Source organism: Lolium perenne, chromosome 4, assembly GCF_019359855.2.
Source record: "Lolium perenne isolate Kyuss_39 chromosome 4, Kyuss_2.0, whole genome shotgun sequence".
In the NCBI taxonomy this organism is placed as follows: Eukaryota; Viridiplantae; Streptophyta; class Magnoliopsida; order Poales; family Poaceae; genus Lolium; species Lolium perenne.
In genome coordinates, this window is record NC_067247.2 from 19004358 (window position 1) to 19032296 (window position 27939).

The following is a 27939-nucleotide window of genomic DNA, read 5'->3' on the forward strand; positions in this document are numbered from 1 at the left end:
TACAGCTTAACAACATCCTGGCTGGCTCCCTCCGGGCATGTCTTGAAGTTCTGTGAGATCCAACTGAAAGTAGCCCTGGCGGAGACCCTTAATTTTTCACCCTTCTTGTTTACAATATCATCGGGAACCTTGCCAATAAGGTCAAACATCTTGCCACGCCAGTCTTCACAAGATGTGTCAATGCAGAGTTGCTTCCCCTCAACGGGGCGTGCAAGGATCATCGACATGTCCTGAAGAGTCACGGTCATCTCCCCGGTTCGGAGGTGAAAACTATGTGTCTCCGGTCTCCAATGATCGACAAGAGCGGTGATGGCGGAAGGGTTCATGTTCGTCGTCGACCGGGAAACCATATGAATGAATGGGAGGAGACCTAGCTTCTGGATGTGCTCCGTGTATCGCTCATCGTATGGCATCTTCCTTGATGATGAGGCCTCATGACACCTAAGTCGGAGGGGTCCAAAGACCTACACACAAAGACACTCGATTATTACATATGCATATTTAGCATTGCAAAACAATATGTACTACTAGGTTCAATCCTATTACCTGCTTCTTCTCGGACATCAAGTACGCATGGTGTCTATCATCGTAATGAGGATCGAGAAGCGACATCCTACACATTAGAGCATGCCAAAAGACAAGTGTGAGCAATAGTAACCATATAACAACTAATATGTGAGCAAAATTGACAGGGGTCACGCCTGAGGAGCAGCAGGGGATTGCGGACGCTTTGAATTGTAAGCTGGGAGCTTACCCTTTTCGCTACCTGGGGATGCCAGTTAGCGACAAACGCCTTTCGGTGGCGGATTGGATCTTCCTAACGGAGAAGGTTAGCCACATGGTGGATCCTTGGCAGGGGCTGCTCCTGGCATCGGCGGGGCGTCTTGAATTGACTAATTCTTGTCTGTCTAGCCTTCCGATGTTCGCTATGGGACTCTATCTTCTCTATGATACCACTCATGGGGAAATGGATAAGTCTAGATCCCGGTTCTTTTGAGAAGGGACAGGGAACAAGAGGAAGTATCACATGGTGGATTGGGCCACGGTGTGCAGGCCTAAAGAGGTCGGGGGTTTGGGGATCCTCAATACAAAGACAATGAATATTGCCCTGATGCTTCAGTGGATATGGAGGCTGTATCAAAATGAGGAGGGACTTTGGGTGGACCTCCTCAAAGCTAAGTACCTGGGAGATCATGATCTCTTCTCCCCTTTGGTTAAAACTAAGGGATCTCAGTTCTGGAACTCCATTCAGAAGTTGAAGTGGCATTTTAAGCTAGGAGCTCGCCACAAGGTTCGGAATGGTAGGCGAACATACTTCTGGTTGGATTGGTGGACGGGCAGGGGCCCACTACACCAGTTGTTTCCTAAGCTGTTTGCCTGCTGCGACAACCACTTTGCCACGGTGGCAGCCGTGAGGTCGGCCGAGGGATGGCACATCCGTTTCCGTAGGACGTTTGGCCTAGAGGAGAGGGTGGAGTGGGAGAATCTCTGCAGGATATTTGATCTTCACCCGATCCATACTGACGAGGACCAGATCCTATGGGCGCTTGAACCCTCTGGGGTGTATTCGACTCACTCGATGTACCTTCGGATGTCTCAAGGGGCCTCGGTCACATACTTTAGGGAAGTGTGGAAGACCAAAGTTCCCCCAAAAATCAGGGTCTTTCTGTGGCAGCTGATTAGGGGGAGGCTTCCTTCGGCGGACCAGGTGGCCCGAAGGAATGGCCCAACTGACGGCAGTTGCGCTCTCTGTGGTGAGCTGGAGGATGGTGATCATATCTTCTTTAGATGCCATCTAGCTCGTTTTTTGTGGGCTGGAGTTAGGGAACTCCTACCCTGCTCTTGGAATCCGACAGGGGTCGGTGACTTTATCACCATTGCCCAGGGGCTCTCGGCTCCCTTGCGTAGGATAGCTTGGTTCACGTTTGCGGCGTTGTGTTGGTCGCTTTGGAACATCCGTAACAAGCTAGCTATGGAAGGGAAGACGATCTCCAGCCCTGCTGATGCGCTTTACAAAATGTCTATCTATATGCAGAGTTGGAGGGTTCTGGCCAGACGGAGGGACAGAGCGGTGCTGGATGAGGTGCGGGATGGGGTTAGGCGACTCCATGCAAGGACAAGAAGGGAGGGACAGGATGCGGCGGCCGCCTAGTGGCTTCTATTGCTACTACTGTGTCTTGTTCTTTGTATCGTCTAGAGTCTGCTGGTTGTGGACTACGAGGTTTCTGAACTTTGTGTTCTTATGGGTGTGCGTTGAGTTTGGGTATCAGACTGGTTCGTTGTATTGTTGACTGTTGCCATGAGGGCTTTATATATAAAGCCGGGCCATGAGGCCTTCTGTTTAAAAAAAAAATCTAGCACACAACTGACAAACAATAGTCATACAAATGATATTTCAATAAACATACAAGATTACAAATGCATATAAATTTCTAGGTTATTTTATGAGCTAGGGTTTTCCTAAAATAATATGTAACCATTTCAATTCAAAATCTAGGTCAAACAAGACCTAACCATTAGTCACACACGTGCTATTGACATCCTACAAATTTGGTTGTGCACATAAATTCCTAGATTTTAGATGAACTCGGGTTTCCCTAAAATAGTTAGTTCACAGGTGAGTGCAGCGCCTCGCGTGGTACAAAAGGGTTAGTTCTTGAAATAGTTTCGCAGAAGGTTTATTTTTTGAAATAGTTTAGCATTTGGGTTATATTTGTCGAATTTGCCGCTGGGACAGGGCGCGTTGCTATGTGTTTCCTCTGTGTGTGTGTGTTTGTTTGGGAGGGTGAGTGTGGATTGGAAGGCTGCGGACGGCCGAGATCGATCGCCAAACTTTGGTGCGGTACTGTGATTGGGTGGAGAGGGCGGATGGAGGATGCGTTCCATGGGGTAGAAAGTTTGGTGTTTCACAAGATTTTGGTATAAAGCGCGGGTCCGGCATTACTTTTGGGGTCCGTCAACGCGCGACTGACCGAGCGCTACAAAGTTTGGGTCGCAGGGAAAAAATAAAGAAAAGAAATCCCGGCAGCTTGAACTTCCGCCGGACAAAGACTAGTGCAAATAAGAGGACGCGGCGCGCGGAAGAAATGAAGGGCCAAAATCAAAAGAGAATCTTTAATTAATGTTGTGGATCCATCACCTTCATTCTTTGCGTGACTGACAGAGAAAGGATGCGTCATTCCTGCGTCAGATGTAATACATGGCATGGACGCGCTTCAATTCAATCGATCCGGAAAAAAGAAGAAGAAAAAAGGAGTACGCGGATACAGTCTGTGCCCATGCACAACACGAGGACTAGAGCCGTACCTTAGCTCTGACACCGTGTCGCTCGGGCAAGGACTTGAGTGGCAAGGTCATCGCTGCAACCATATAAATTCACTACTACCCCTGCTAGATGTTCACGCACACAAGGCTGGTAAACAGCTCAATGGCCTCGCAAACCATGTCTGCCCGCATTCCCATGATCATCTTCCTGCTACTCCTACTCTCGGCCGTCTCCTATTCTTCTCCCAGTCCGACCAACGGCAGCGACACCGACCTCGCCGCCCTGCTGGCTTTCAAAGCCCAGCTCGCCGACCCTCTCCGCGTCCTGGCCACCAACTGGACCCCCGGCACCTCCTTCTGCCATTGGTTCGGCGTCTCGTGCAGCCGGCGCAGACAACGCGTCACAGCTCTGTCGCTGCCAGAATTGCCTCTTGTTGGATCTATCGCGCCTCACGTCGGTAACCTCTCTTTCCTTTCCATCCTCAACTTCACTTACGCCAATCTCACTGGCTCCATCCCAGTTCAACTGGGTAGGCTACACCGTCTTAGATATCTCGATCTTAGAGGAAACAGCCTATCCAATGGCATACCTGCCGCCCTAGGGAACCTCACGAGGCTCGAGTCTCTGATTCTTGCTTTGAACCAACTGTCAGGCCAAATCCCTCCTGAGATGCTCGTGCATATGCACAACCTTAGGAAGATCTCTCTCATCGGAAATGACTTGAGTGGCCAAATACCACCAGGTTTGTTCAACAACACACCTTCCTTGGTGTTCATCCAGTTTGGAAATAACAGTCTATCAGGTCCTATACCGCACTCCATTGCATCCCTATCCATGCTTGAGTACGTGCTCCTACAGGTTAATCAACTGTCGGGAACAGTACCACGAGGCATGTTCAACATGTCTATGCTGCGATACATAGCACTCGCACTAAACGATAACCTAACGGGAACGTTTCCAAACAATCAAAGTTTCAGACTGCCAAAGTTAGAATTTTTCTCGTTGGCTGGTAACAATTTTTCCGGCCAGTTTCCATCAGGGCTTGCATCATGCCAACATCTACAAGTAATGGATTTGTCCGAAAATTCTTTTGTGGACGTTGTGCCAACATGGTTAGCCAACTTGTCAAACCTTGAAGTTCTTAATTTGGGTTTTAATCACGTTATTGGATCGATACCGGCGGCCCTAACCAATCTCACAAAACTTACTATACTAGAACTCCAAAACAACAATCTAACGGGGGAGATTCCACCACAATTAAGTCGTATGCCAGAACTCTCATTCTTGCATCTTGCAGGCAATCAATTGACAGGTGAAATTCCAGCTTCCCTCGGTAACTTATCCAAATTGTCTATCCTATCTTTGGGGGACAATCACTTGTCCGGCCAAGTACCACCAACACTTGGAGAAAATACAGCTCTGTACATGCTTGATTTGTCACACAATAATTTAGTGGGAAATCTAGACTTCTTCTCGGACCTTTCCAAGTGCAGACAACTCCAGAAACTTTATCTATATGGAAATTCTTTCACAGGCTTTGTCCCTAGCAGTGTTGGGAATCTCACTTCACTAGTCAAGTTTGGTCTAGGTTACAACAAGTTAACAGGTGGACTTCCGGTAGCAATTTCAAACATAAGCAGCCTTGAATGGATAGAAGTCTCTAACAACCTATTAGCCAAGCCAATCCCAGAATCTGTAGGTATGTTGGCGAATCTCGTGCAGCTTGATGTATCTGGCAATGACATGTTAGGCCATTTACCAATACAGATGGGTATGCTCGGGACTCTCGAACGGTTGTTTCTCCAATCAAATAAGTTCTTGGGCTCTATACCAAATAGCTTTGGTAATCTTAGTAACTTAGAATACATTGACTTGTCTAAGAACCAGTTAAGTTCAGTGATACCTGCAAGCCTTTTCCACCTAGATAAACTCATTCACATAAATCTTTCTCACAATTCTTTTGTTGGTATACTACCGGTCGATGTTTCTAGTCTAACTCAAATATATCAAATAGACCTTTCGTCCAATCTCTTGTTAGGAAGCATCCCAGAATCATTCGGGGAACTTAAGATGCTAACTTACCTAAATCTATCATGTAATGCCTTCAAAGGCTCAATTCCGGGTCCACTCAAAAAACTAAAAGACTTAGCATCATTAGACCTCTCATATAACAATCTATCTGGTACTATTCCCATGTTCCTTTCCAACTTTACCTATTTGGAAATTTTGAACCTCTCGTATAATAGGCTAGAAGGACCAATACCTGAGGGAGGTGTTTTCTCAAACCTCACATTGCAATCTCTTATCGGGAATGCTGGGCTATGTGGTGCTCCACGACTGAGAATTTTACCATGCCTTGAAAGTTCTCACCCAAATTATAGACACTTGTTGAAATTTATACTCCCAACACTCACATTAGCTTTTGGCTCCATTGCCATTTACATGTACATATGGTTCAGAAAGAAAATTAAGAGTGGAGAAGACAAAGCTTATGTTGATCCAACTGATGTAGTAGGCCATCAAAGAGTCTCATATCATGAGCTTGTTCGCGCCACCAATAGTTTCAGTGAAGAAAATATCTTGGGATCCGGAAGCTTTGGAAAAGTCTTCAAGGGCCAAATCAGCAACGGTTTGGTGGTTGCAATAAAAGTTATTGACATGCAGCTAGAGCATGCCATCCAAAGTTTTGATGCGGAGTGTCGAGTGCTTCGTATGGCGCGACACCGCAATCTGATAAGGATACTTAACACATGTTCCAACCTTGACTTCAGAGCACTAGTGCTTCAATACATGCCAAATGGCAGCTTAGAGATGCTCCTTCACGGGTCTGAGAGTACAAGAATGCGCTTGGGATTCCTTGAGAGACTAGGCATCATGCTTGATGTGTCGATGGCCATGGATTATCTACACCATGAGCACTATGAGCTGGTCTTGCACTGTGATTTGAAGCCTAGCAATGTGTTGTTTGACGAAGAGATGACGGCGCATGTGGCGGACTTTGGCATTGCAAGGTTGCTTCTAGATGACAACTCCATGACAAGTGCGAGCATGCCTGGAACCATTGGGTACATGGCACCAGGTATTTAATTAGCTAGCTCAACTAATTTTTAGTGAAACCACTGATAAATTATGACTCAACTCAAATTAACATGGTTGTGCAACTACATTTAAATTTTATTCCCGTGCAGAGTACGGATTACTTGGAAAAGCATCACGCAAGAGCGACGTTTTCAGCTATGGGATAATGCTCCTTGAAGTCTTCACTGGAAGGAGGCCGACCGACAACATGTTCGGTGCACAACTAACCCTTAGGCAATGGGTTCAATGGGCATTTCCTACAGATCTTGTCCAGGTTGTTGGTGGTAGCCAGCTATTGCAAGGATCTTCTCTTTCTAGTTGCAGCTTGGACGATGGCATTCTCGCGTCGGTATTCGAGCTTGGTTTGGTCTGTTCCAGCGAGTCACCTGACGAGAGGATCACGATGCATGATGTGGTTGTGACGCTGAAGAAAATCAAAGCCGAGTACATCAAACAGATAACAACGACAGCCTCAGGCAGCACACACACTGATTGATCTCCTTGTTGCTTGCTACCATCTCATCTATAACTATGCCTATTCCGAGGCTTCATTGGGTTGTATTATATATTTGGCATGTACCGCAATTCGGGCGTGCAAAAATATTTAAGATATATAGCTATTTCAGCCTCCGGTAGGTTAGATGTTAGTTCCAAATAAAGCACATGAGACAACATCAGTAATCAGGTCAACATTGGAAATATAATTGGGCATCAGAGTTGTGAAAATCTATACAGATGGAATGGCATGTATCTTTCTCACATCGCTTGTGTTGCATACAGCCCAAGTACAGACAATGTCAAGCTTCAGCTTGTCCTACCTTACTGCTCACTATTTGCAAATTAGTTTTCCCTATGAGGAATTATTTTTTAATACTAGAATGATACTACAGTATACACAGGAGAAGACCCGAGAGATATTCCTATCTTTTGCAAGAACAGCTGTTGTTGATGGACAGAGAAATGGGAATGCTGGACGCTCGAGATACAAGGGGGCCTGCATTTCTATGAGCCGAGATATCTATAAAAAAAGATACATATGAGGTAACTCGGACATGACACCAAAATGTAAAAGTATGGGTGAGCAGTTGAAAAAAGATGCATGTCCAGGAAAGTAATGTCAACGATTCAAAATAATTGCAGGTCTAGACGTGCAACTCGGGTGGTGGAATAGGTTGAGCATTCCTGTGAATACTAACGGGTCTTTATTAGTCATTCGGAATTATCTCTAGCAAATACTCCCTCGGTCCTATTTAATCAACGCAGGGTTGTGAAGAGAGGTAGTAATAATGACTGTAGTCCCGCGTTGATGATAAAATGTGACCAGAATAGTAGAAACAAATAGTACATAGAAAAGGTACTATTTTAGTTACTTACCGCTCTTCAGAATGCAAACATTTCTTGACCAGACAGCATTGATACAACTATACAAGGCCTTTAGTAGAGGGCCCTTCTGCTCAAACATCCATCCTTACCTTCGTCCCTTCCGCTTCGGTTTCAAACCGGAAACTGCATAGTATGACCTCGGTGTCAATAATCATTCTTGATTGAGTTACAATTTTTTTTTTTTTTGACTGTGAATGGCAGGAGCTCCGCCTTTGCATTATAGAAGAGGGAAAATGGTCCAGTTTATAAGAAAAACCAGACCGAAAACTATAGAACACACGGTTAATTGGTTAACTCAGGGGAAACCGTTAAAACCAGCATCACCACACACTACAACTCAAGGCACATTGTCTGTGCCGGATACGAGGACCCTAGTCCTAACACCAGAGGCACCACCTTATATCCAGCACAAACAAACCCCACAAGCACCAACCAACTCTCCTCACAACAGGTGCACCACCGTGCACCCGTCCAGCATAGGAACTCAAGCATTATCCTGCACTAGGGAACGCACCGCCTCAACAAGAAGCATTGAATTACAATTCGAATGCTGCATAGTATGACCTCCGTGTCAATAATCATTCTTGATTGAATCACAATTCGAATGCTTTGTATCCAAAACATTACAGAAGAAGAGAAACATCATATACAACAAAGTTCAGCAAGCCATTTTAATCAGGATTTTAATTTTTGGGCGAAAATCGGGAGGGGAAGTCCCCTTGCTAAATTTGATTCAGGACACGGGGCTGTTGTTCTTTTTATCACTTTGCACAAGATTGTGTGCCAAATAGCAATGCCTTTTAGTTTATACAGTACCAGTTTCAACAGTTCAATCCCTACAGAGATGAAGATTTCAGAAGACTTCCATAATAGCTATCGTATTAAGACCGAGGTATGAAATTGCAATCTACATGTTACCTCTGTAAAATCACTATAGTTTTACATGATCGGGAAAATGCTACTTGCACTAGTGCATTCGTAACTTCAAACTTATGTTACCATACCAGTGCGTTACACCCAGTCTGCGGTACATGATGTTCTCAAAGTACTTAACACACTGTACATAACATTGTCAGACACAACTTTGAAAAAACAAACATACAAAAATCAAACAAACATACGAAAAAGCTTCAGACATTTGTCATTCCTTGAGAAAATGGCTTTCCCAGTAGCAGTCCAGAAGTGAAACACCAGGAGAGAGACCCAACTGAGAGCCAGCTGTACTGTAGCAAGGTGTATCAAATGCAACCAGTTGGAGATTGACTACTCAGGTAGTATGGGTTGCGGCAGCATCGATCTGCAGCTGCACGCAGCACTGATGTACGTAGAAAACTTCCACGGATGCATATTGAGGGATTGCCAAACAAAGCAAAAGCAGACCAGATTACGCAGGTAGTATGGGTTGCAGCAGCAGCAGTCTGCAGCTGAGTGCAGCGACGATGAGGAGAACTTTGACAGATGCTTATCGGGGGAATCACCAACCCGAAACATGAGCAGACCGGAGACAGAGGTAACTAGGAGTTGTCACTTGCGATGCTGCAGCCAGGCGCACCGAGGCAGAGGTTGTATCTTTCAGCACGGAGAACTTCAAACGGATACGACCGGCAGCTGCTAGATGCAACACCCAATGCCTATTCTGAAGGTATGATGAGAAGAACATCCGGTCTGCAGAGATGTTGCAAAAGGCTGCCCATTAGGCAGCTCGCAAAGGAACAAACATGTATCTTAATCTCTGAAGTCTATTTACGGTCATACCTGATGCCCATCCTTGGGTCCTTGTTGTGGGTGCATTGATTGCAGTAACACGAGCAAGCATGGCATCAAACCTCGTACGTATTCTTCCAGCTGATGGAAAACTTTGTACACGTGTTTTACACCATCGCACGGGTGTGACCGTGTGAGTGACATGGATATGGAGGTAGTTTTGTAAATCAACTGATACCGTGTCTGGACAGCATCTTCGCATCAGTTCAGGGATCGTCATCTACTGATGCAAGGAGTTGATCCTCGTCTATGGATAACTTCCTTAAAGCTGTAGACAGCGATGTGTATCTGGTGACTACTTGCCTATAGAGCCCATGCAGCTGAGTTCTGCTGGAGTCAAACTTTCAGTTTCCGAGTCCATGAAAGGGAATCTGGAACCTGCTGAACTGAAAGATTGTGATTATACAGCAAAAGCAAGCAAAACTGAACCTAAATTGTCAAGCGGATGAAGAGCATGACAACCACTAATCTAGAGATATAATATAGCTTCAGAAAAGAAAGTTCATTTACAGCCACTGAGCATTCTTAGTCCCTCCATCCCCAAATTGAGTCAAAAAGTCAACACTTTTTAAGTTTGACCAATTATATATACTAAATAATTAAGATCTACAATACCAAACCAATATCAATAGATCCAGTATATTTATTCAGTATTGTGATTGTTGATATTCCCTTCTATATTTGATCAAACTTAGCAAGTATTGACTTTTTGACCAAATTTATATGCTACCTATTTGGGGACGGAGGGAGTACATACGACCAGAAGAAACGACATTATGCACAGGGGAAACCTTATATGCCTGAATAAAAACTTATACTAAGCCAACCTGTTTCAAATAAGCAGAAAGTGTTAACAACGGACCTTCTGTATCAGTTTGCTTTTGTAGACCCCTCGTAGATGTCGCCGACCCTTGCAGACTACTAAGGCTTGCAGCACATATTTGAGTACCTAGTTTTGCAGTTTCCATATGCATCTGAAACTCATTCTCTTCCATGGATAGCGAGCGGCCATCAACATTAACTATAAACATCTTTGCTGAAATGAGGTTTGTGAGATAGTATTCCACTTCAGAAACAAGCTTAGTTTCTCTTCTAAAAAGCTGAACAAACTCCAGATTTGAGTGCAGATGAGGAGGATTGGCCTGCATTAGTTTTTCAGGTAGTTTGTCAAATGTACTCAATTTAGTAAAAAAAAACATGAAAAACAATAGGTTCAGAAAAGGGGAAAATAACTTCAAGTGACAACGAACAGCACCAATGAAAACAGATTATGCAATTTAATTGCACTGTAAGATCATGAAAAGTTCATTTCACAATGCGAACATAACTAAATTGGGAACTGGAGGTACTCTTTTTCACAGTTTATAGCGATGACTAAATGGAACTGAAGACTCAATGTTCATCTCCTTCCATCTGGTAAATTAAAATTCACTGAAAAATGGAATCTAGTGGTAACGCCAACAATAACCAACGAATCCTTCAATGCTACAAAAGGACAATGAGCGAGCAAGCCTGGTCACTTACAATATAATATTTACCAAAAAGGTGAAAGTAGGGATCAACAAGGATCACATTATATTTTATAAGTAGCGCTTCTCATTTTAGCAACAATAAACATAATATTAATGAAGAGGTGAAGACTGAAGACTCCTTCTGATTCTAAACCCTAACTACAAATCCTAAACAGCTAAGTCTAAAGAATACTCTTTTTTGGTTGCTACAAATCTTAATGAGAACAACTGAGCAAGAATGAAAACATTGTAGAAAGAGAAACTTGCCTTTATAGTAATATAAATGAGAATGGGAAGAAACTCATCAGCCCCAGATGGTGTTCGGTCATTTGACATCGACACGTTTAGCAGCAAGTTGTTGATGACTTGGCAACAGCTCATAACACATAGAAGCTTATCTCGTGGCGATTTGAAGGAATTGATCTTCTGTAACTCTTTAACTGCAAGCTAGAGTGGCATGTGAGATCATAGTTAGCTTTGGTCATGGTTCTATGACTGGAAGGTTCAAATTAACGTGGAGTATCAGAGAACTTCAGATGCTGATGAACCGTTTAGATAACGCACCATACAAAAATAATGAATTTTTACATGTAATTAAAAGAAAGAACATGAGCAACCTAACAAAAGAAACTGGAACAAAACAACAGTTAACTATCTTCAATCAGGTCTATCATATATTCTGCAAGATGTCTAGAAGGCAATCCTTTAAATTTATTTGATTGGTGTGTATAGAGCTATCCAAATAAGTAGACACATATTGTCAAACCTAAACTGGAAAGTTCAAATTGACGTGGAGTATAAGAAAACTATAGATGTCGATGAACCAGTTAGGTGCCGCCCGATACAAAACCACAATGTAATTCAAAGAAAAAGCATGAGCAAGGTAACAAGAGAATCTGGAACTGAATAACAAGTAGTAACTATCTTCAATCAGGCCTACCATATATTCTGCAGGATGTCCAGAAGATAATTCTTTAAATTTATTGATTGGTGTATAAAGCTATCCAGATGAGTAGACACGTATTGTGAAACCAAGAGTTACACGGTCAATTGCAAGATTACATCATGAGAATGCAGTCTGTAAAGAAGCCACATATATGACGAAAATTCTCAACACAAACCTACTGTTTCCACATGAGACGAGCTTATTATAAAGCCTTAAACGCAACCGAGAACAGAGCAGACCGGCTTACCAGCCACGAGGCCTCGTTGTGCAGGACCTTGGGTATGTCCAGGTGCTCAGGCCTCACGAACCGCTGCAGGAGGCCGATCCTCTCCGAGAGCTCCGCATCGGCGGCCGCGTCCTCCGCCGACGCCGCAAAGGTGCGGTCGAAGAGCTTGGTCATGATGTACTTCTCGAGGCCCTGTTAGTGTGTGGCACGCACAATATGAAAAGCAGAGGCGTTCAATTCAACATCACCATAAACAGAAAGGAAATTCAGCAGGGGATGTATGTTGAGACCTCGAGCGCGTGGTCGATTTCCTGGTGGGTGGCGTTGGCCCAGAGGGGGTGCTCCCTGAAGGCCGCCTCCATCGCCGCGTAGAAGGCCTGGACCCTGGCGCCGTCCTCCTCGGCGCTGGGCTCGTCGAGCGAGAGGGAGGCGAGGAAGCTGCGGGCGTTAGGGTGAGCAAGGTTAGATCCGTGTGAGGGGGCGAATTCGTTGGGGGAACGGCGGGTGGGGTGACTGACCTCTTGATGGAGCGGAAGAGGCCGGCGGCGGCGGGGCGGCGCATGCGGTCGAGGAAGCCGTAGAAGTCCACACGCGACGCCGCCGAGGACGGGCTCTCCATCGCCGCCGCCCGCAGAGAGAGAGAGAGATTTGGAGTTTTGTCAGAGACTGCAAGGCAAGCAGTGATGGGAAGAACGCCGTAGTCGTTTTCCAACCGTCAGCAGTCTGAAGAATCAAGAATCTCTGAAAGCTATTTTTTAACAGAAACTCAATTCGGCTCCCTAGTGGGTATGATCCCTCTACCAAAAAAACATACTCCGTATTTATGAATGTTAAAAAAATTTGACAAAAAAATTACATGTACATATCCATAATATATGTGTGTTCGTTAAATTTCACGATAAAATGATATTTTTATAGTCTACGCGAAAAAAAAAAATTATCACAAGTCTTTGTTTTAGCACCGAATTTTGATCTTTTCTACACACACCACACGATTACTTGATTTTTCATGAAACGGATCAGTCAATTTTTCATTAAACGACTTTGTGAGCGCGTAGCACATGAAGATGTACGGGCAAAAATTTTATTTCAAATTTTTTAACATTTAAAAATATGCCTAACATGCATTTCAAAATAAAGGAAGCAGACGTCCCATGTGCCAAAACATCACTCCCTTTTCTCAACAGGTTCTGAATCCTGACTTAAAATTTAAGTATGCTTCATCTAGTACTGTCAAGGGTGCAACTCGTGGTCTCCGCATCACTAGATGCACACGAAATAAATCCGGTGGTCTCCGCATCAAAGTAAAACCAACAACACAAAAACCAGGTGTTTTGCGCGGTTCGTATCAGATCAGAGAACGATGAGAAAAATCCAGATCATACTCAGATAGACCTTTATTCTTCTCTCTGTTAAAAGGATCTGTGCAGATCTCAGAGTAGGACTCCCCATAACAAATTGCAGTCTACCATACAAATCTTCCTGGAGTGTCAGTGCTACAATCATAAATTACACACGCGACTATCTAGCTCTAGAAGTTGCTGGGCATGATCTACCAACAACCAACGGCCCAAAGGGTTTCTACGGGCATGATTTCCACGCAAGATTCATCAAGTCGCCCTCGACGTACGGCCTCAGATCCCACATAAGGCAGTAACCATCAAGCTCCGTGGAAGATGATTTGAGGGACAGTGACCCGACAATCTTCTCCTGTAGGTAAAACCGACAAAAAAAAAGATGAAACGGTCCAGCATTTTTCTTTTGGTAAAGCATGGAAGCAAACAAACACGTATCAGCGGATGGATGGGCTGACAGGAATTTACCTGCATCGTGTAGTCAAGCTTTAGCATGTTATGGACGAGGATCATCAATGTAACAAGTGATGAATCGCTGTCGAGGTGATCTGCAGGTTGCTCCCCCTTCTCCTGGCACATGGAAGAATGTTACTTGGTGTCGTCGTCAGTGCAAATAGCAGGTTCTGGTCTGTTGAAAACGCTGTAATTATTAACTGCGGCCAGGGTAGAGGCCCCTACCTCTCTGCAGTTGGATGGGTCGTTCATCTTGTTGTCAGCAGTGCTCTCGTCTGGAACATGCATAGCACGTAAATTGGCTGTTAGTGTTGCGTCATAAGCACCTTCCACTAGGCATTGAAGTTCTTCAAGCAGTGCCTTCACTGAGCAGGAAAGAAAAGGACAGCATCGCGGTTAACTGGAGTTCGGAGACATAAGAATTTACTAGTGCAACTTGGTGATGATTGCTTCAGAAGCAAACGTTATGCATCGGCCACTATAACAGCAACAAGAAAGAAAAGACCAGGGAATCACAGTGGAATCGTCCGCCATTCTGCTAATCTTTAGCATAATTTGGAACCAAACTGCCAGGTACTGAACAAATAGAGCAGGGGCTATCCACTGGCTAGTGAGCATTAAGATGATATCTGACAGAGACCTCTTTGGAAAATTAGTTATGGTTACTCTATCATAATAAACATGTTCGCCTTTCATGTTTGACACAGTTGTGTCATTTCTGAGCACTAGGACAAAATGCTGCCTATTCTACCCTAATATGCAGTTTTCTTTCCTTTCCAGCGTGAGGATGTGAATCTCTAGATAAAAGAGCTTTTATGGAACCAGTCTAAGGATTTGGCAATTTGAAGCCACTTGGTGATTTGGCATGCAGTTTGCAGCAAAGTTATGCTTTTAACACTACAAGAACCTCTTGTTGATGGAACAAATTTTAACAAGCGAGAAAGGATAAATATTAGTAGTTACTGAAAACAGAGGATAGCAAATACCTTTGTGTATATAACCTTTGAGCTCTCCCTCGCATGAATTTACTTCTAATACAAAATGAAAGATTTAGTATCAAGCTAACAAAACTGCATACTGTAGATTAAAAGTGAAGCATCATGGCTGTCAGAACTTTATGAAGGAAGCCAAGAATTGCAAGACAATATCGATAAATCATTGTTCAAAAGTTTGATTGTGAAGTGATGAAATGGGCCAGGTGCCTATAATCGCCACACATGTAGTCATAGTTATATGAAAATGGGAGTGAATTTATGATCTGCTCAGAAGCTTGTGTATACTAAATCCTTTACCCTGGAGAACTCAAAATTTAATTCACTCAAACCAACAAGGAATGTTTCTAATACGAAGCAAGGATATATCTGCAGACAACCTACGAAAATGCAAAGAGTCTCTAGGCCACCGCTCATTCGATACTCTGTACTTTTGTAGTCTGAACTGGCATGGCGGATGAAAAATTGAGAATTCTTGAGAACGTCATATCAGAATTGCATGGACATGTTTCTATATTCACACATTTCTCCTGATTCGTTAAATGTACCGGGTCACGAGTAAAAACATGTTAAATATTTATGCCAAGTTGACAGTGAGGCATAAACTGAATGAGCTTAAAATGGGTTTGGGATGTTTGATCAGAGAGGCCAGGAAAAACTACATACTCTAGATTTGCACGGCTACCACGAAAGCAACATTATATATACAGATATACCACTAAGCTTGTGGAAGGCTATTTGGGCAAGTTAAAAAAAAAATGATCCCTGCAATAAGCAGGTTTTACAGCTATATCCAATTAAAGAGGACTAGAGAAACATATTTATTAAATTATTTTTCATTATTCCAACACATTATAATTATTCCTGATGCAGCTACGGGATAATAATATGCGTTGTTTAAAAAAACACATATGACACTTTGTTTATGATTGGCTGAATATAAAGCATATGGGATAATAAACCTTTTTAGCACTTATTATAACTCACACTGGCTCAAGTTGGAGATGCTCTGGCAGTGAAGGCTGCATCCTGATTCGAGATAGGACTTCATCCTGTCGGTGCAGTTAGATCTAACTATCTCACCTATAACATCCGATTCAATCGGAATCCGCGGCCTCCGAAAATACTCTGAAAACAGAACACAAATTACTTCAGAAACGTTGGTCTGTGATGGGTGATAACAAACAGACTATAATTTAAGTGAATATAGAAGGGACACCCCAATAGAAGAAAAGAATCAGAACTGTAAACCATACAGAACAATGCTAACCTAGTTTATCTCCTGACAATAAATGGGAGAGGAAATACAGTAATCAAATATAACCTAGCTCTTGCCGGAATCTCGTCAGGAATCGCCTCCCACCATCCACGAGCTCCTCGAACCGTGCCACCCTGCAGTCACAGAGGAAAATCATCAAGCGCGGAGCGAACTGAACTCCGGACTCCAGGACAGAATTTCCGGCAGGGCAGAAGAAGAGAGGGTAAGAGAAGAGGGGCACGCGGACGTGGGTAGAGGGGATGTGGGGGTACCCGGCCACGAATTCCCTGAAGATACGGTCGCAAGCGGTTTGCTCTTCTCGTTCCCTCATTAGGAATGCCTCCGAGTTTATACTATCCAGCATTAGGAATTACTAGCAGAACATCATACTGTAATTAGCATATACTGAAATTGAAATTGTACCATTTACAAGCAGAACATTAGGAATTACTAGCAGAAAACTGAATTCTTTTTTTCATATACTATCAATGAACTTAAATCATTTACTAGCAATCAACATAACACTGAAATTTAAATCAACACAACATCCGATAGCACTGAAATTTAAATCAACACTGAAAGTTATATGAACCTGCTTCTGCTGGGAGGAAGACATGGAGAGGACGAGCTCGAGGTCGCCGGTTGGTTGGTGGGGGCTGCGATGGACGAGGTGGCGGCTGCTGTTAGGTCGCGGGTGGACGAGATGGTGGGCGTCGGAGCGGCGAGCCGGGGGCGGATTCAGCGGCGGCGACGGTTCAGAGTAGACTGGAACCCTGGGACTCAATGCGGGGGAACGTGGACTCGATGCCGGGCGGCTCGCGTGGACTGGGCCGAAACGTTTGCTCTTTTTTTTTTTAACTATTCTTTTTTAACTTTTTTTAGATGTTCTTCAACTATTTCTATGCAGTGGCAGTCTTTCGTAAATACTAGCAAGGACAAGGGCAGCCGTGGATACCATTTAGGCCTATAGGGCAGAAGCTCAGCAATCTCTCCAAATGAAGGTCGCCACCTCGTCGGACGATTCTGGATTTAAGCACGATTTGCGATTCAGTCTGAAAATAAGAGCATGGCCAACGCCCTACCTCAAAGTTATTTCCCCACAGGCCAGGTAGGCTCATACTCAAGCTGGAAGACAAACTGATGTCTTGCAGACTATTAGAATAACTTATGCACGAGGCGAAAAGCGTGGTCCTGCCATCAAAACAGAGAGAGGCGTGCAATGTGGCCGGCCTTTCTTTGCCAGAGGAGATGTTGCTTCCTTTGGAGAAAATAAAATCAACACTCATGTTGGAACCTAGATGGAGCTGTTTTTTACCATCGGAAAGTAGGTTGTGGTCGCTTCCGTTGTTCGTGGGCACGCAGTGGAAGCGACCACTTCATATTGCCCCATGCGAAAAAGACCGCTCCATCTATGGTCAAGCATCAGTATCGATTCTTTTCAGCCAACCCTAGCATTAATATACCAGGCTACTGTGACGAAAGAAATGAAGAGAAGCAGGATGGAGCAAGTATCTTTAAAAAAAGATATGGCATGTGGCCCTTGCACACGGTGGGTGAAATAAAATTTAAAATCAAATACTAAAAGTGCGGGAAACTTTCGAACTTTTTCACCCATTCAAAGATAATTTACAGGAAATAAAAAAGGAAAATAAATCCTAACTAACTACGGTCGGCGCGCCCCTCCGCTGGCATCAGGAGCGCCGTCGCCTACTCCTCATCATCGTCCTAGGTAAGATCGACGAGCGGGGGCGGCGTCCATGGGCCCTGCTGTGGCCAAGCAGGGTACTCCGGGTAGGCCAGTAGCGTCTGCGGTTGCCACGGTCCAGCCGCTCAGTCGGACGATATCGTCCAACCCTACCTCCCACCAGTTGACGTCCTCCTCCGCATTTGACTCCACGAATGCTCGTGCGACGGCCACATCCTCATCATAGTCCTATGGCAGGAGCGCCTCCGGCTTCACCGCTGGAGGCGTGTCGTCGTCGGTGGCCGCGACGAGGTCGCCGTAGTCCTCACCCGGCTGGAAGTCCCTGACTTCCGTCGTCGCGCAACATGCCTCGCGCTCCCACGCAAAGAACGAGCGCCATAAATTGCGTAGGTGGTAGGCACGATCGTGGCGGAGCACCGGCATGGACGTTGTGGCGCACCTCCGCGTTGAATGCTGGCCTGTCAGCCGGCGACGGGGGCACCAGCACCCTCGCCCGGTTGAGGCCCCAGCCGTCCGGCAGGGACGCGTCGTTGTGGAGGATGGCGTCGGCCTGCGCCCGCCTCAGAGCGAAGTACATCCGGTAGCACTCGCGCTGGCGTCGCTGCTGGACTTGTACCTCAAAGTCACTGAAGCGGCATCCCTAAGAACCGATGTTCGAATTTGCTTTAACTGAATTTAGAATATGTCTATGCCTGGCTGAAGTGAAATTTGCCAGGTACATCATTGACTCTTACTGCTGAGTGCCCCTCCTGATGACCATGATCTCATCTTGAGCAGAGCATGGTCGATGCTGCTCGATTTTTTTGCTTGTTTTCCAGCACCATTCAGAGTCATGCGTGTCTTCTGCATCAGGGCATGTACGCTGCGGTTTAGCTTACCTCGATGCACACGGTACAATACTTGTTCCTCTTGATATTTACCAATTAAGATCACAGGATGAGGATGGTAATTACTTGTTCCTATGAAAACTAAGGTCATGAAAGAGTAACTGTTGCAGTGCTAAACTAGATTTGCTGGGAATTTATCTAGATTTTTTGGTCATTCGCTGCAGGAAAAAGCACAAATATTACAGGACTGGATAACTTTGATCTATTTTTCTCTCTCCCTTTTCTCTATTTGCATTTTTGTACATGTGCATATTCTTTCCATTGTGTAATTAATGAGTATGGCATGATCCTACTGTTTCAGCGTCAAAAAAAATAAAATAAGAGGCTGCAGAGAGTCCCACGCAAGAAAATAAGGCAGCAAGATAATTCCTCATATTAATATCCTCTCGCTTCCCCAATCAGTTTCTTTGTCCATGACATGACTCCACTGTCAAACGAAGATCGTCCAAGACATCAACTGCGGTGTTTGTTGCACTTGTATGCAGTATACCTGAAAGATGCACATAATGATAAGGTGCAAGAAATGGAACCTAAAATATATTCAGAGAACAAGGCGAACACGTGCACCCCGTACGGCACATGCACAATAGTCAACTGTATATATAACCAGAAAAGGAGCAAGGCAATGAAAATGAAGATGCGACCTGCTCTGGCCCTTGCACACCGCTTCAGTTAACCCGATTAGATCCATCGCTAAGCAACAATAAATAATCCCTCCTATAGCTTAAGATTTCTGGTCGATTCAACTGAAAGTCAGTTCCTGCAAGTCTGTAATTACAACTGAACACTCGCCTGCCTCTTCCTGTCAACAACATGGAATCAAGCAAAGCATGTTCTATTTTTAATTTCACCTGACCAGATCTCTGGGATCTTCAGACACCAAGGAAATCTCTTCATTTCTCAGATGAAGCAAAGCAAAACTGTGCATTTACCGGTGATTGGTGGAGAATGGAACTGGTAGCACATTACTGTATATCACTAGCAACAAAAAAAACACATGTGAAACTATTCCATATAGGACAAACTAGCTAGAAGATCAACCGATCTCCGTATATACATGGGATGCCCCTACCAGTATACTATATAACAAGAGGCTTGGCTAGGCTGAATCAATTAATTACCAAAAAGATCTACATCTTGACTCCACAAAAGCCAAAGCCTCGTGCATATTGAGAGCCCCGTGCGAGAGAATAAGACCACGAGATCATTCGTCATATTAACATTTCGTCAACTCCTAGATCAGTTCATTAGTCCATGACTCCACCGTCGAATGGAAATCACCTAAGACATCAACCGCAGTGTTTGTCACATTGCTATCCCTGAAAGATGCACGCAATGATAAGGGCCAGGAACATGAACCTATAATAATATAAGAAGAACAAGGTAATGGAAATGAAAACATGTGGTACCAGAAACAGGAGCAATGCGACTAACTAAAATCATGGCGCTTGACAGTCAACCCTATATATAACCAAAAAAGAAGCTAGGGACTGAAAATGGCAATGAGCACCTGCTCTGGTTCTTGCAGACAACTTCACTGAAATCGATTAGATCCGCCGCTACTTTCAACCCATATTTCGGGTCCTTTATACCCCGTAATTCCCTGTCTAAGCTGGTTACTGTAATCAACCTCATCCTCTTCTAAAACATCGTCATAACATTCCGGGTCAGCAGCATCTTTCAGCCTTCTCATAACAGCCTGCAGGTACTTCTCGAAATTCTTGCCGATAGCAAGAGCAATCTCTCCAAAACATTCCAAAATGGCCAGTTTAAGCATCGGCTTTGAGAGACCTCTGTAAAGAACATCAATAATATAATCACAGTGTGGCAGGATTTCATCTCCCAGGACAAGAAAGATGTCACCAATCACCTGTAAATAAATTGGGAAGAGTAGCTTCGCATTAAAATGCTGCAGCAATATCGGCATGTGATCAACAAAATTTGGACCGACAGCATGAGCGAGAGCACCAATGGCAAGCGCTGCTTTATCACGTGCAGCAGAACTGTCGAAGGTTAAGACACGGCAAAACAGAAGTAGCACATATGGAGTACGCCACACTGGAAATGTGTTTCCCAGTTTCTGGATTATGACATGCAGTAAATCACACAGCAAAACAAGCAGATCGTATTTGTTCCTCTTGTCACCTGATGAACTTGCTTTGCCATCAAGCACCATGTTCAATCTTCTCATGATACAAGGCATTAAAACTCCAATAGCCGCTTTAGCTTCATAATCTTGTATGTTGCTTACTCTCACAACCTCACACAACGCTTCATAAGCAGATGCAGATGTTGGAAGCCTGAAAGGGGTCTCCTTAGCAGGTGCTGAAGTAGAAAAGAGAACATCAAAAACATCACTAAGAAACGGTGAAAGCTCAGATGATATTTCCTTCTTTGAATGGCCTAGCTCAGATGAGATTGACTCGTAACCTTTGGCAAGAAAATATATAGCTCTACAGGCTTCCTCAGACACGTCTGGAACATCTTCACTTCTCTTTGCCAACACAGCCACGATGCGAGGAAGGTTTGCATCTGTGAAGATTCTATTTGCACAAGCTGGAGAATGCAGAAGGTCAAACATCCGACGAAGAGTGCACACAGCGGTGCCTCTTACCTCTACATTTCGGTCCTCCATCCTGTCAAGCAACAAACGGACAACGGGAGAAAGTTTCTCAATAGAGGGACCTTGAAGGATACCGGCTATTGCAAATGTAGCTGCCCAGCGACTCTGCCAATCTGATGCTTTGATATTAACCTCGACAAACTGCATTGCAATGGGGACAACTGCATCCCCAATAGTTATAGCGACGAGGTCTAGGCATTTTATAGCACTGATGAAGATTGCCTTTGCATCATCATCTCTCTCTTGCTTTAACAGAGTTTTTAGCAGAACTGGAACAAGTGAAGAGAGGGGCTTCTCAATAAAGCTACAATCTACAGTTGAGATAGCATGAGCATCATGCTTGTTTTGTTTTCGGAGTTCAATCACTTTTTCACAAATAGTAATCCAGAACTCGATACATTGGAGTGCCCCTGATTCCACACCTCCTTTCAAAGCTTCAGTTGTAAGACTGAGTATGGATTCCGTGTAAGGTTCTAACATTCTATAATATTTGGACGCAATTGCACTAAGGCAGCCGAATGCTGCATGTTTGATCACCGCTCCATCGGATTTAGCTGCATCACATATTGCAGTCATTATACAATTTTTGCAATCGTCATTTGCGAAGTTAGCAAACATAACAACATTCTGTAGAGCTTTAACCGCTGCAAGACAGACTTGAGAACTTTGCTCTGCCCGGTTCATTGCCCGGATGATGGCATCCAGAACATCATCAATTTTATCCTGCTCCAACCCCAAGAACTCCTCAAACATATACTCAAGCGCCTCTAGAGTTGCTTGCTGTAGTGGAGGAGATGCACCCTGCTGTGCCATGTTGCCCAGCAATCTTCCAATGAGATCTTGCCAATCCCGGCTGGGTATATCAATATACGCAAGCTTCGCGATAACCTGTGATGAGGCGTGCCAAGCATCAGGCACCAAAGACCCTAGAGTTGCCAGCAATGACTCCTTAATCTGCGATTTGATAAGTGGATCCAGGTTGATCCATTGTTTGATGTTATCTTCAGAATACTTTGCTTCCACAGAGTTCTTAAGGATAATGCCAGCAAGCCTTCTACATTCGGGCGGGCTTTCATTGCTAGCGAGCTCTGCTGATAAGGATAGGAGGAAGTCGGGAAAATCAAGCTGCTGGAGCTCAGTGAGGTCGCGTTCTGCTGCGTACCGTATGCTGTCATCCAGGTCCTGAGCATCTCGCAGAATCTTAGTGAGGCTCATGGTTGTGTCAACTGTCCTTGCAAACACCAAATAACCAGAACTTGTCAGGTAGCGGAAAAATAGAAGCAATCGCGTGCAAATTGACTCTGAAAAGGTGGTATACATGCATGGACAGTCCTTAGGGACCAAATCGACACGGCTTAGTGAGGATTTTTCAGGAGAGCGGCGACTCAAATTGGCACTTGTAACTGCCGGCACGCCACATAAAACAAGGTATGCAACTTGAACCATCATGAGTGTAACAGTTGATGGAAAATAAATACAGGAACCATACAGCACTCCTCGAAAATATTTCATCTAAACCACGCATGCCTACACCCAGTCATGCATATGTCCTATATAGACATTAACATGTTGGAAAATTCTGGGCACGACACTTAGTATTATTATAGTTGAAAAAGAGCTGACACTAGCTAGTACTCCGGGCATGACACCACTGAATCAGTACCACCAATGGCACCAACAAAGCTAATTTAAGTAAATATGACCTGGCTATGACAAATCCAGCGAGCCATGAGTTAATTTTGCAAATTTCTTGGCTGAGCATGAATTCAAGTTGATTTATACTACTGGTTGCTGTAGGCATGGACGATGCAGAGACCAGTGCGTGCGTTGGTCTGTGCAAATAATCGGAAGGGGAATTGCAGGAAGAGATCGATTTTTCTATCACCCGGAGTTGGACAGTGGAGGACAAGGCGTTAGGCGGCGGCCGGCGACTAGGGTTAGGATGGACAACGCAAATCAAACCCACGTACGCGGGCAGGAGCGATCGATCTTACCTTCCCGCGGAACGACCCGGTCTCCTTCTCGAGCAGAGGTAGCCTCCTTCCCCTGCGGCCTCCGCTGGGCGCTGTCCCGTCAGAAGAGAAGGAGACTCCGGCGGGCAGTCTGGGCCACTTCTTTTGGGCTTCTAGGCCAGCTTCGAGGTGGCACACCGCTGAAGCCCAAAAGAAGTGTCCCGCTTATTTCCACCGAGAAACTGCGTTTGTGACTATATACCTAGAAACTGCTCGCGAAGTGTTTCTAGGGAGCTTCCCGAGCTTCTCAGCTCTAAATCGAACCGGTACAGCGAGTTGCCCCTCTCGCTGCTTCTATTTACAGCAGATTGCCCTCCCAGAGTATAACGCTTTCTTAAACAAGTGAAAAAGAAAAAAAGGAAAAAAGGCAGCGTTTCCTAATTCGCGTCGCTCTATCTCTTTGTCCATCGCGAGCTAGGGTTCCGCGTGCCCGCCGCCGGCGCTGCTCCACCGCCCACCCACAGCCGGCTCCGCCGCCCTGGAAGCGCACACCCGCCGCATCCCCTGCTCGTTCCCCATCTCCACCACCAGCAGTGACCGGCGCCGGACTCTCCACCGGCAAGTCGTCGTCGACGACGAATTGGCCGCTCCGCCCCCGCCGGTTGACGTCCGCGTCCTCCTCCGCATCTGCTCCGCCCGGTTGACCCGGTAGCTGCTCCACCCGCCCAGCCCAATCTGCTCTGCCGGCCAGGACAGGAGTTCATCCACTGGTCTTGCAACATAGCCGCGGCGACCTGCTCCGCTGCGCTGGCCAAAACGATCAACCACCAAAGGATCTACAGGAATGTATAGCGCTACTGTGTACATGACCAATTGTATTAGCACTGTCAGTTTGTGGGATTCCTAGTGGAAATTTATTAATGTATTAGCACTGTCAGATGATAATCGGGTATATTAATTAGAATAGAGCAAATTTAGAAGATATACTATTTCCAGAATTTCAAGAGCTCCTAGGAACATGAAGAAGAAATCTAACCAACATCAAATTCAGGGTACTGCCGACATTACACAACAAACATGCCCATAGTACATAAGCCCAAAAGAAGTGTAAAAACAGTTTCTACGAGCTTCTCCCCACCGGAGTTTCCTCCCACCGAAATTCATAAGCCGGCTTCTTCATAAGCATAAGCCCAAAAGAACCTCATCAGTTTGGGTACTGTTCATGGTACATTTACATCCAACTAAAATTTGACACGATAGAATTTTTACGGTAGATTGATGGCGTGTGGGTTTCTCTTCTCTTTTTTCTTCCCGTGCAAAATTCCTGGTGATCACGTCACGTGGGTCTTCGTTCAGATGGTCAAAGCGGTGGTGGGACCCAACACGGAACAGATAGGAGTCTGGAATCGAGGATCGTGTCCATCGGTGCCTCGGTGGTACTCTCTCAACTCTTCCCTAGATCATCTCTCGCTCTCCCATTGATTTCCTCCCTACCCTACCCAATCTTCAGCTCCACCTCCACCTCCCTCCTCTGGAAGTTTCTTCCGCCGTACCCAATCTTGGCGGCAGGATGACATAGGGTTTCGCAAGCCCGTCCGCCGCCACGACCACGGGCTGATGCTCCATGAAGGTGTACCTGGAGGAGCGGCGTCGGGGACCTCAGCAGGCGTCGGTGGGAGCCAGGCCGAGGGAGGCGGCGTTGGCTGGAGGAGCCCGTCAAGTGCCTGGCTGTGTCGCTGGGAGTCCCCGCCGCTGACAGCCCGCGTCTGCTGACCGCTCCTTCCTTCCATCTGTTTTCTCTCTCCGGTCTCCTCTCTCTCACCCAAAAACAGGTGCAGCGGCGGCGGAGACGGCCTCCACAACAGCGATGATGGAGACGCTGCGACACCAGGTGAGCTCGAACTCTGATGTTGGAATCTTCTTATATGCTTTTACTTTTCTGTTCATGTTCTTCCTGTGAATTACATCGAGGATATGGATATGCAAAAAATGTGTCACTATCTCTCCTCCCTGTATGCATATAAGAAAACCAGATAGGCAGCAATGGGACGTGAAAAAACAAGAGAGGCAGCGATGGGGCATGCACGGGATGTGAATTACAAGAGGTTTATTGTGACTTCGATGCCTCTTACTAAATTTGGTTGGGTCATTCACAGGCTTAAAATCTGATTGGCATTGTTCCTGCCTTCCTGGGGTATGATTAGGCTGTTTTGCTGATAACACATCCGGATGATAAGACTGTTTCGCTAACCATATACAATCCTTTAACTGGGGTAATGTTTGAAGAGGTATTTACAAGCTCTTCTCTATTTTTCCAATTGAAAATATCAGTGCAATTTAATTTAGTGGATTTCGCCGTTTGGTATTGTAAATATGACTGTAGCATCGTTTTCTCCAACAGTGTGAGTGTCATGCCCATGGTACATTTCATCAAATTTGAAGAACATCGGGTAATATTTGAAGAAATATGATAAAAAGCTCTGTATTTTTCCAACTTGCTTATTCACCTCAGATCCTAACTTATTCAACATTGAAGAAGATAGGAGCTAAGCCATCCATCTATTGAGATTTATTTGGATGTGCGGAAAACCTTCTGTTATAATGTTTGTGTGAACAAAGATAAGCCTTTCGTTATGTCAAGCTTGGGATTTTTTTTCTCAGGTTCTGTTTTAGCCAATTTTAGCAAGTCATTTCATTGGCCCTAATTTTTGATCTAAGCTAATCTTTCAATCAACTTTAACAAGTACATCAAAGCAGCATGCCATCGGCGAGTTAGAACATGACAGACTCGACTGGCTAGATTCAGTTAAATGTAATATGAGCCCAGCCTCTTTTTTACTCTAATTCAATCCAAAAATCCCCTTTCTGGAAATAACATATGTGGGCTGCTGGGGCCTCTCTTTTGTACAAATAGTCTCTAGGTAATGGGGAAAATATAAATTGGTAGAGTGGGGACTACGGGACTATATACTCCCTCTGAACTCAATTTTGGAATTTGTTTTCAGGATGGCACACTTTGGTGGCTCCCAGATTTCCTTCAAAGCATTAAGTTGATGAAACCAGTTCTGTTTCGTCAGCAGCCTCTCTCTCTCTCTCTCTCTCTCTCTCTCTCTGGGTTGGTTGTTTGACCAGTGCTGTCTTCTTATGATTCTCCCTGAACACATGTTTGTTGTGTTGCGAGTTCGAGAGTGTGAATCGCCTATTTTCTGAAGGTGATATTTCTAAGACTGTGGTCTATTTTTTCTGACACTTTAGAGTGTGACCTGAGAAACTATCCAAGATATTATATTTGCTCTAAACAGGGATGAACCGAAATGCACTATTATCAATATATGTGCTTCTGCAGTTCTGTGGTCTATTTGGAAGCTGCCTAACAATCTCCGTTTTCAGGGAAAACAATGAAGAAGTTTGACCTGCATTTGGGATGCAGCGATCTGTTACGTACACTTTGGTGCCTCCCAGATATCCTTCCATGTATTGTACTTAGCATGAAAGACATATTGCCTCCTATCGCCAAGAACGAATGAAGCCTCGTGACCGGGTGTATACGTGAGCACGCATCCATTGGTTGACACGTGTCACATCTAGCAATCCACTGTTACCATCATTGTTGGGTTAGCAAACCACATCAGCACAAACAACACTTCGCTAATGATTTCGCTAATGATTGGCGCTACCAATCATTGAAACGCGGGACCCGCAGCCCACGCCAAGTATGCTTAGCGATGGATAAGACAACGTCAAGGCAACAGATCCAATTGACAAGAACCGGATCTCAACGCAGATCGTGTGGCATCTAGAGGGTGCTCACGTATACACCTAGTCACCAAATCCCCTCTCTCGCCAAGAATTGCACGACATTCTCATCTATGGGAGGTTTAAAGAACACTCATTCGTATTTGGCTACATACATTGCCATTTCTTTTGTGGTTAGACGATCAGACAATTACAGGATTATGGGCAGCCATATCTGGATGAGATTGCTGGCAACTATGGTCAGCTACTCACTTATGGGCACTGCTATATGGCTGACTTGGAGCATGTTTGTGAGTTTACCCCTTCTAATGTAGGTGCTCAATTTTGGATGTATCTGTACAAGGAGACATAGCTCCAGCTCCTGAACATTTTACTCTAAAAGACTTAAGCTTTCATCGCTGCTATACATGGTAGCAGTGAACTGTACATAGTATGGCAGTGTCTATTGCCACTAGAACCGATGTTGTATACCAGTTTAATCTTTTCTCTCTGTTCAACCTGCATCCTGTTTCTGTCAGTTGTACTATCACTCGCTGTATATATGTTAAATGATAAAGTTTGGCTAGCACCACATTTAGTATATGATTCCTCTTATATGCTTCGAAGCGGTTTAGTCTACGCACTAATTATTTCTTTTGCTTATCGTGCTCAGTCTAAATTATACAACTTATATTCCTTTGTGCATGGATATTTCACTAGACAAATGCAGACTGTAGCTTACAAAGAGCTGAACTAACTGAAAGTTAAACTCAGGTTGTCACAAATTCGTTCCCACCATTTCCGCC

General features: G+C 44.7%; 4 protein-coding genes and 1 long non-coding RNA gene across 10 annotated transcripts; 2 read left to right on the forward strand and 3 right to left on the reverse strand.

Annotated features, from left to right (window-relative positions):
* The first annotated feature begins 3427 nt into the window (after positions 1 to 3427).
* Positions 3428 to 7023, forward strand: LOC139829670 (uncharacterized). The gene is made up of 2 exons (XM_051351800.2): positions 3428 to 6344; positions 6454 to 7023. The coding sequence occupies exons 1-2, from the start codon at positions 3428 to 3430 to the stop codon at positions 6837 to 6839; spliced, it is 3303 nt and encodes a 1100-aa protein (XP_051207760.1). The 3' UTR covers positions 6840 to 7023.
* A 1598-nt stretch (positions 7024 to 8621) lies between these two features.
* Positions 8622 to 12851, reverse strand: LOC127323701 (vacuolar protein sorting-associated protein 9A-like). 3 transcript variants are annotated; one of them, XM_071818480.1, is made up of 7 exons: positions 12692 to 12851; positions 12464 to 12611; positions 12195 to 12365; positions 11269 to 11448; positions 10353 to 10632; positions 9482 to 9868; positions 8622 to 9391 (listed from the first exon to the last, which is right to left on the reverse strand). In XM_071818480.1, exons 1-6 carry the CDS (start codon positions 12790 to 12792, stop codon positions 9786 to 9788), a joined length of 963 nt encoding a protein of 320 aa, XP_071674581.1. In that variant the 5' UTR covers positions 12793 to 12851; the 3' UTR covers positions 8622 to 9391; positions 9482 to 9785. The 3 variants fall into 3 exon arrangements, with proteins under 3 accessions (XP_071674581.1, XP_051207773.1, XP_071674582.1); XM_051351813.2 differs by having other exon boundaries at positions 9482 to 9871; XM_071818481.1 differs by having other exon boundaries at positions 9482 to 9876.
* A 704-nt stretch (positions 12852 to 13555) lies between these two features.
* LOC127323704 (uncharacterized) lies at positions 13556 to 17027 on the reverse strand. 4 transcript variants are annotated; one of them, XM_051351825.2, is made up of 8 exons: positions 16824 to 17027; positions 16504 to 16604; positions 16298 to 16365; positions 15961 to 16101; positions 14968 to 15009; positions 14207 to 14256; positions 13997 to 14095; positions 13556 to 13883 (listed from the first exon to the last, which is right to left on the reverse strand). In XM_051351825.2, the coding sequence occupies exons 2-8, from the start codon at positions 16593 to 16595 to the stop codon at positions 13755 to 13757; spliced, it is 621 nt and encodes a 206-aa protein (XP_051207785.1). In that variant the 5' UTR covers positions 16596 to 16604; positions 16824 to 17027; the 3' UTR covers positions 13556 to 13754. The 4 variants fall into 4 exon arrangements, with proteins under 4 accessions (XP_051207785.1, XP_051207784.1, XP_051207783.1 ...); XM_051351824.2 differs by having other exon boundaries at positions 13997 to 14098; XM_051351823.2 differs by having other exon boundaries at positions 14207 to 14346; positions 16824 to 17024.
* Positions 17028 to 19541: 2514 nt separating this feature from the next.
* Positions 19542 to 23548, reverse strand: LOC127323695 (importin subunit beta-1-like). The gene is made up of 3 exons (XM_071818482.1): positions 23441 to 23548; positions 20334 to 22677; positions 19542 to 20142 (listed from the first exon to the last, which is right to left on the reverse strand). Exon 2 carries the CDS (start codon positions 22659 to 22661, stop codon positions 20358 to 20360), a length of 2304 nt encoding a protein of 767 aa, XP_071674583.1. The 5' UTR covers positions 22662 to 22677; positions 23441 to 23548; the 3' UTR covers positions 19542 to 20142; positions 20334 to 20357.
* A 1256-nt stretch (positions 23549 to 24804) lies between these two features.
* LOC127323667 (uncharacterized) lies at positions 24805 to 27651 on the forward strand. Its single transcript, XR_011742375.1, has 2 exons — positions 24805 to 25289; positions 25555 to 27651. It is a non-coding gene; the product is annotated as an uncharacterized lncRNA (long non-coding RNA).
* Positions 27652 to 27939: the final 288 nt, after the last annotated feature.